This window comes from Mus caroli, chromosome 10 (assembly GCF_900094665.2).
Source record: "Mus caroli chromosome 10, CAROLI_EIJ_v1.1, whole genome shotgun sequence".
Lineage (NCBI taxonomy): Eukaryota > Metazoa > Chordata > Mammalia > Rodentia > Muridae > Mus > Mus caroli.
Genome location: NC_034579.1, coordinates 18,783,832 through 18,793,051, shown reverse-complemented (window position 1 = coordinate 18,793,051; position 9,220 = coordinate 18,783,832). Strand labels below are relative to the sequence as shown.

The 9,220-nt window shown below is 44.8% G+C and overlaps 1 protein-coding gene across 1 annotated transcript in view; it reads right to left on the bottom strand.

The window, feature by feature from the left end:
- The window catches only part of Slc2a12 (solute carrier family 2 member 12), a 55,419-nt gene that overhangs the window by 31,073 nt on the left and 15,126 nt on the right, over positions 1–9,220 (bottom strand). The window contains exon 2 of the mRNA XM_021174503.2: positions 3,718–5,061. Within this exon, the coding sequence (XP_021030162.1) occupies positions 3,718–5,061 (1,344 nt within the window). The remainder of the gene's footprint in view (positions 1–3,717; positions 5,062–9,220) is intronic.

Sequence of the window (9,220 nt, the reverse complement as noted above, 5' to 3'; positions counted from 1 at the left end):
AGTGAGTTCCAGGACAGCCAGGGCTACACAGAGAAACCCTGTCTCGAGAAAAAACAAAAAAGGAGGAGGAGGAGGACGGAGGACGGAGGACGGAGGAGGGAGGAGGGAGGAGGGAAATTGATTTTGCTTTCTTTCTACTCTGATATAAGTTTCTTTCCTACTCTGCAGAGATTCTAGGCCATGAGTAAATAGACAGCCACAACCTTCCACACCTGTCTCTACCAGCTTCTCTCCATAGCCCTGATTACTCAGTCTTTTCCTTTGCCTCTTACTAACCTTTGCTTCTTGAGCTTCTCCCAGTTGTGTGCTGCCTGACCCCTATAAGAAATCTATCCAGGCTGTGGCGGTGGCTCAGTGGGTAGAGCATCTACAAGCTCAGTGTTCATACGGTGAGATCCAAGGTGGAGCCATTCAAGGTGGAGAATCCCCAGATGCTGGTACATCAGAGCCCTTAATAACAAAAAGATTCTGTAGCAAATGAAGATGGGAAAGATGGCGACTCAAGGCTGTCCTCTGACCTCTATATGAATGCTGTGGCACATATGGTTCAGCACACATGCACACAAACACACAAATGCACACACGCATGTACACATACGCATGCACAGTGGTGAGATGTAAAAACTAAATAAAAAGAAGCTCTGTCTGCTCATAGCACAAAGTGATCACGCCCTAGGGCAGCAACCCTCACGGCCACAGGCGGCACCCAAGGCCCTGCACCGTGTACACTGCGTTTACTCTAAAGGGGTCATGAGCTATTGCTGAAGGGTGACAACACTGTGAAACAGTCATTGTGGCAAAGGAAGAGCCAATATCAACGCACAGTCTGATGTAGGTGAGAGGCCCCAAATGGGGGAAGCTGCAGGCTCCCCGGGGGCATCACCACAGCACACAGAACTACACAGCTCCAACTGGAAAGTGAAAAAAGAAGAAATGTCCAGCATGCTTAATCTTTGTTATTTTGGTCTTCGGTATATCAACTGAACCTGAATTCTAACTGATGCACATACTCGATATTTCATTAAGTTCAGTTATCCAAGGAAATGTACATCAGAGACTTTAAAAATCATTATTTTCTCTATCTGTCCCTGTCTGTCTCTGTCTCTGTCTCTCCTACATCCTATCCTGGTAGCTTAGCCTTAGAGAAAGCACACACCTATGGCAGAACTTCAGAAGAGAAAGACCGGATCTGACGGGAGTGCTATCTATCAGCTCAAGACACCCAAAGACCAAGCTCTCAGCAAAAGGAGGTTTATTTGCCCCAGAGGGACAAAGGACAGGGAATAAGAGACAAAGACAGGAGACACAGGACTAGGGAGAAGGGGAAGGAAACAAGGGAGGGGGGAAGAGATACTTGGCCCAGGGAGGTGGGGTAGGGGGAGTGACAAAGAATGACCTCTGGGTAAACAGGAGACAGATGTGGCCCTTAGGAAAATGGCAGTTTATAAAGGTAAAAGGGGAAACCCTGTGTTAGGATAAAGTGTGTCATTTTGATTGGACAGGTTAGTTAGGGCAGCCAAAGGGGGCCTTTGATTGTTGGACTTCAATACTTCAGTAGCTATACATTGGTAGTCAGCCTCAGGAGGAAGAAATAGCCAAATAAGGAAACAGACCTTGAGGGCTAGCTTTAGGAATGTAATCTAATGGTTTTTAGCAAGGCGTGGGGAATGGAGGAGAAGGGCAAGGCCTGCCAGAGTCATGTTTGACATGCTGGGGCAGGCTAGAGTCCCTTCAGTGTCTCTAGTTTGGAGGGAGGGAGGGAGAGAGAGAGAGAGAGAGAGAGAGGGAGAGAGAGAGAGAGAGAGAGAGAGAGATGCTACATTAACTATTTTTATTCACTCCTACTTCTTATGCATCTTCAAGGAGAGGACTGAGCCAAACATAGCTAACTGCCATGTCAAAAGACCCATGTTAAGAGCTTGCTTCTAGCCTATGGTGCTATTAGGAAGTGGTGGACCCTTCTAAAAGGTAGGACCTATTGGAAAGCCATTAGGCCTTAGTAGTATGCCCTTGAAAGAAAGATTAGGATCCTTGCTTCCTCTCCTTTTTCTCTTTGTGTCAATGAAGAGTATTTTCCTTGACTGTGCACTGTCTGTCCTGTGACGTACTGCCTCACCATTGGCTCGAAGGCAAAAGAGACACGGTGGTCATAGACTGAAAGCTGAGACACCATGAGGCAAAAATAATCTATCTCAGTGACAGAAAACTCTCAAGTTCATTAATGTTTACTATCAAGACCAACAGGAAACTGGATCCACCAGCTGAGGACAGAGCCCTTCAACATGTGAGTTTCTGGACTGGTTGACCCTTCATACCCAGTACCCAACACCAAGTTTAAGATACATTTAAAAAGAAGAGCAGAATACCCTTGAAGGGAGCATAAACAATAAACCTACTAACTGTTTCCAAAATCGAACTGGATTCTTGACAGAGGAGAAGTCTGTTCTGATGCTTTGGGATAGAAAGTGATGAGGTGGAGTAGAAAATACGCTGCATTCAAGATGAGCCAGAATCGAAAGAGAGGAGGATGACATGACATTAAAAGATTCCAATGATGAATAAGTTTGTCAGTTTCCTAAGCAGCTTGGGTCCCGGAACCCTGGCTAGGGGAAGCGGGGAAATGAAGAAAAGACAGACACACAGAAACATGTGCAATGAAGCTGGGACCAGAATGGGAACAAGGGTTCTCTAATCATTGCCAACCTAGAACCTCAAGTGTTTACTATGTTCCAGACATGGGGTGGCATTAGCTCACCTCTGTAGAGAATCTCTGCAGGTGAGCAGTCTCAGGCTGTAAACACCTGGGAGAAGAAAGCTATGGTTGCTTAAAAAAGTGTGTCACCTAGATCGTTTTAGATAACTCTACTAAATGGAGGGATTGAAGAAGAAAGATGGAGGAGAAAGGGGGGCAAGGAGAGAGGTGGGAATCAGAGGGCAGGAAGATCTGAGATGGGAGGATTACCCTTGACTTTGAGCATTTCTCCCCTAGTGACAACCCCCCTGTAAAAGGTTGAGATGTCTTGTGAGGCAAAAGACTGCAGGACAGAGACAGACTATCTCAGCAAATATGTCTGTGTTTGAACAGACCAACTCTAGAAAATGGAAGAGCCTTGCAGGTAGGTCCTGGTAAGTTGTCAAACTTGTGTTGTGTTGGCTGGAACCAACCACACATTCATCCTCCCATTTAATGAAAGAGCAAGACATCTCCCCCCCCTCCCCAGGAACCTGCTCTCGTAAATAAAATTTACTCAAATAAGAAATCTTCCCACGTCATAATGCTATTCTCATTATTACTGGAATGCACCAATCACTGTAGCTTTAACAAAATCTAAACACTTCATTTGTTCCCCTTCACAGAATGTAATACAACCACAATAAAGTTGCATTCATACAACAATCTAATGCCATTGAGCAATGAATTTCTTCCCAGGTCTGATTCACCCCTGGTCAATTGTGCTAAAGTATGCACATGTGATGTGGATAATGATGAGTAACTGATCCTGTAGACAAACATGGGCTTTGGGTTTTTCAGAAGCAACTGCACAACGGGCACATTTCCCGCCTGTGCAGAACACCAGGTGTCCACCAGTATGCTCATTTTGCTTCTTGTACTTGTATCTAACAAGGCTGTACCTGACTCTAGATTGTTTGAACTGATGACAGGCGATACAGAACAATCGGAAGTGATAGAGCAAGAGTAAGAAGTGAGGTACTTACTGGGTCCCAGACCAATTGAAAACGCAGCCACATAAACAAGCAAGCTAGCCAGGGACAGCCATTTGTAAGCAGCTGGGACGACTGCAGTGTCTGTGACTCCCTGGTGTTCAGTTCGGCTCAGTCCAGCATTTGGTAGAGACGACGTGAAGGTCATCTCCCCTTTCGGCTCCATGCCATTCCCCCTGGGCATAAACGAGCCCTTGCTGTAGGGAGTGATTCTTTTAAAGTGCTCCCTGAGACTGTTATTGCTAATTGACAGGTTTCCTGTTGCATAGAACACAAACTCCTCCAGGGACTGGTTAAGAAGACTATGGCTTCTGCAGATGTTGGTGACGTTCATATTGATGTTGAGGTTCACAATGCCCATGGTCAACAGTGAAGCAGACATGACGGAGGAGCCAATACAGAGGAAGGTTTTGCTGCCAATGTGGTCCACAAGGAGGGTTGCTGGGATAGTGCTAACCACCTTGACCACTCCCACCCCAGTGGAGGCAAGGCTAGCTGCCTCGTTGCTCTGGAAGCCAACAGACTTCAAGACAGTTGATGCGTAGAATAGTATGTTTGGCTGCCCAGTGGTCTGGACAAAAAACACCAGTGTCAGACCTATCAGGATTCTGGTCCTCATGTTGTCCTTGGAGCGAAACAGATCCCAAAAACTGTACTGATACTCATCTTTCAAGGAAGATTTGATCAAAGTGAGTTCTTCAGTGGTGTCTGAGATCACTCTTAACTTCCTGAGGACTTTGCCTGCAGACTCCTCTTGTCCCTTCATCACCAGGAAACGAGGACTTGGGGGAAGAAAGTACATCGCTATTGCTTGCAGAACTCCCAGGGGGATTACAAGGCCAAACATATACTTCCAACCATTGGAGATGTTGGCAAATGCATAATTTGAAATATAGGCAAAGAGAATACCAGTGACAATCATCAGTTCATTCAGTGACACAAGAAGTCCTCTTCTGTGTTGGGGGGCAATTTCCGCAATGTACACACACGTGGCAATGGAAGACAGGGAGATGGAAACCCCTATAGCCACTCGCCCCATTATAAGGAGCGTGTAGGACAAACTCATTATCAAGACCAAGCTTCCGAGTCCTAGGAGGCAGGATGACAGGATTATGGTGAGCCTTCTTCCGTACCTGTCTATCAGCACGCCTCCTGTGAGAGAGGCGAGGAACGCCCCGATGAGGAGGGAACTCACAACCATTTCCTGCTCGTGGCAGGTCAGGGCTAATAGCGTTCTGATCTGTAGAAGAGCTCCAGAGATGAGCCCAAGTTCATAACCCACCAGGAGGCCGCTGATGGCTGCAGTAACAGATGTCAGGAACGTAAACATGCTGGGACCTACAAGCAGAAAGGAGAAACTGTGAAATCAGTCCAGGAGATCCTCCCAAACACGCCATCTCCAAAGACCTGTCCCTGGGTAAGACTTTCATAGTGTTGGCGTTGGACACACATACAACCAACTGTGGCAGAATAAGGCACTAGCTAAGAAGAAAAGTGACAACAGCAGGAACATCTTTTTTTTTTTCTTTGTTGTTTAGGAGAAGACTCATGGAGGCATTTATGAAGTCTGGCTTCCTTCTGGCTAGAGTGTTGGGTTTGTTTAATAAAGAGTAAGTAGCTACAGGAGATAAGCAGCTGGCAAATGATAAAGACAGAACAAACAAGGTTACCAGTTAGTGCATGCCTCTAGCACTGGATTAGATGTCCAGATAGCCTGCTTGTCCCAGCCCAACCCAGTTCTTTAAAGACAGACCTCCAAGGGCAGGTAGGACGTAAGGGACCTCTACAAGAAGGTGTGGGTTCCTGGCTATGTGCAGCCCCACAGAAACTAGCCTCTAAGTTTCTTGTCTTCACTCCTCATTGGCTACCATTAAGCTGTTCTTGGCCTTTGCCAGGGTCATAGAGGTGGGGACAGGAAGTGTAGGGACAATTGAACAAAGTCAAAGATGTATAAGAAATAAAGAAGGGAGAAATAAATGGGGGAGGGTAAGCTGCCCACAATGTCTGTTGCTCATAGGATGAAGGAGGAGGGTGGGATGTAATAGAGGGAACAAAGGGGATTGAAATTTTCCTTTTTAATGTAAACCCTAGGAAAAAAGGGAAAAGATGAATAGTTATTACTTTTCAGTAACTGGTATGCATGTGTATATATATATATATATATATATATATGAGATATATGTCACATTCCAAGATACATACACACACGTATATGTATGAGTATATATAGATAGATATAGATGAGACATAGATATCTTATACTGTGACAGGACCGAAATAGAGCAAACAGGAAATGTTGTTGGCAGGGGGAAGAAATGTACATAATATAATTTAATATACTATCATATAAATTTTTATATTAATATATAATCGTATTACTACATAACTAATATTAATATAAATTTTACATTTATATTCTATTTTATTTTATTTCATATTAGATGGAGTGACAGCCATTTCTGGGACATGACAGTGAAGCTCTTGCCATGTCTCAGGAACAGTGAGAAACACGGCATATTGTATGTGTACCATAACATGAGCTGACTGTAGGGAGGGGCAGAGAGAGAGCTTGGATAGGTACAGAGGAGGCACTGTGTGCAGGGGGAAGTCACTGTGACACTTTTCATTGTGTTCCAAGTACAACAAGCTACACACCCACTAAGTCAGAGAGTCCGGCACCACGGTTTTCCTGGTTTGGGAGGTATGATTGCTTCAGTAGAGAAAATCAGCCTTCCAGGGCCGAGTGGTCACTGGTTTCAAGGACTTCACTGACAGTAGATGATGTTGGCTCAGATTTGAGGGATTAGATGGAACTGAAGACATCAACAAAGGTAAGGCTTCTTGTCAAGCCAAACGAGTACCCATGAGTATAATTTCTCATGAATTGGGAGTGGACTAAGCCAGGAGGTTGGTACCTCAAAAGTCAAGTGGGTGCTTCTACAACACTCAATACATGTATGCCTGTTTATATAGGCTGTCTGGTACAACAGGAATGGAACTGTTTGCATATAGTAACAAGAGACACAGACACCAGAAACTTCATTTTAGACTAAAATGTTTTCTTCATTTCTCCTGAAAGATAAAAATGTCCAGGAGGGACAGATGAGTATCTGGGGCAGATGGAGGCTGGAGAGATGGAGCAAGGGTGGTGTTTAAAATCACAGAGTGTGTGAGGTCACATAGGAAGACAGAATGTGTGAGGTCATATAGGAAGACAGAATGTATGAGGTCACATAGGAAGATGGAATGAAGGAAAGGCAGCAGGGCTGAGTGGGAACCTTGGGACCTCCAACATGAGGACCAGGATCGAACGTGGAGAAGCTGTAAGCCTGAGTGGCTGGGCTGGAAGGAGTGTATGGGCACTGTTCTCATAGGCCGAGGCACGGCCATTTAACTCTGCCTGCTTCCGAGGCAGGCAGGGTGAACAGGATACCATTTTTAAGTGGTATTCGGAAACCAAGCATGGGGTCACACGCCCTTAATTCCAGCACTCAGGAGGCAAGGCAGGCAGATCTCTATGTGTTCAAGGCCAGCCTGGTCTACCCAGCCAGGGTTCCACAAGGAAACCCTGTCACAAAAGCAAACAAAAAACAAACCAAAACAAAAACCCTGTTCAGTGCTCCTGAAATAAATAGGTCAAATTAACATGATCTAGGCACCAAATAGCCAAGGTATTCTCCACCACCAGCAATTTAGTGGCATATGTGAATGGACAATTAAAAATAAACAAATTTGGGTAGGTGTTGTAAATTGATTGGTAACATGCTTGCTTAGCATGCTCAAAGCCCTTGGATCAGTTCCTGCCACTGCATAAAGACTGGGTTTGGTCTTTATGCACATGCCTGTGATCGTAGCACTCTGAAGGTCGAAGCAAGAAAAAGTTCAAGGTCATCCTTGGATACATCCTTGGATAGAATTCAAAGTCCACCTGGAATACAGAGTTATGTCTATAGATAAACAGATAGATAGATAGATAGATGATAGATAGATAGATAGATAGATAGATAGATAGATAGATAGAGTGAGTGAGCGAGCGAGCCATGGTAAGATAGACCAGTGAATAAGAATAAAATAATGTATATCAAATAAATCAAATAAAGCTATTATATAAGAAATGAGCCATTAGATTAAAACTTTCAGCAATCCATGTCATCAGAAAATAACCATTAAGCATCTTTAGATAGCAGGTACTTTTCTAGGTACCAAAATACACACAAATTCACATACACACAAGAGAATGAGATAACATAAATGCGGTCTCGACCTCCAAGAAATGTAATCACCTTGTGATTTCTACTATGTATTGTGCTTGTTTTGTTTTGGCATCTGACAATCTCTTACAGATCCATTCATGTCCTCGGCTTTCAGGTGTACCTTCTTTCTCTCGGAGGTCTTTAACATTGCCATCAACAAACTCTTCTACTGCAAAGAAAATCAGTGAAATCCTCCTAATTGGATAAGAATAGAATTGTCTGTCTCTCTGTGGTGTGTGTGTGTGTGTGTGTGTGTGTGTGTGTGTGTGTGTGTGTGTTATGCAGTATGGTGTGTGTGCATGTTGAGAACAGAGGACAACCTTTGGGATTCAGGTCTCTCCTGCCATCATGAGATCTGGAGATGAAACTCAGACATCCAGGTTTAGTGCTTTTACCTGCTGAGCTATCTTGCCAGTCCGAGATCACTCTATTTTCCACCCTTCCTTCTGACATTCATCTGTGCGTGCTGTATGGGCTTGTGCATGCATGCGTTTGTCAATTGGCAACCGTGGCCTCTAATGTTCTGATTGATGCCACAGATAATTCTTGAGAGTGAAACCTTGGAGGCAGATGGGGTGAGGCAGCCAAAAGGTGTTCACAGTGACAAGGGTAGCCAGGGTTAAGGATGTAGTGAAACTGACAACTGAACTACCTAGGGAACAGATGGTTGTGCCTGCAGCCTTCCCCTTCCTCCTCTTTGTCCAGGAAGATGAGAAAGAGTGTTTGCCTGCAAAGGGGAGTTCTGGTGTTTCAAGGGTCCCCTCCTTTGATGGTGAGTCTGCTGCTTTGCCTTGGAGAGATCTGCAGGAGTCAACAGGGTGGTGGCTTCATGTACTCTGATAGAAGAACTACTCCTTAGAGGAGAGCAGCCTGGCTGGCTCCTGCTGTTCCTCTCTGGATTTCTCTCAGATTTCTTGCCTCTTTCCTTATCCAGGGCACAAAATACTGACAAACGGGGACATGTGCAGGAGGTCTGGAAGCCACCCGGGTTTGTGAATGTCCTTAGGGCCTGGAACCCGAGTACAGTTCTCAGCGATTAGTGATGGCTTTTCTCCATGAATTACTGAAACATGTTACTTTACTCTGCACACATCACAGCATATTACTCTCTCAATACCTATCTGTCTTAATCTATCTGTGGCCATTTTACCTTTAAAAGTTAAAAACCAGCTGGGCATGGTGGCACACGCCTTTAATTCCAGCATTCGGGAGGCAGAGGCAGGCGGATTTCTGAGTTCGAGGCC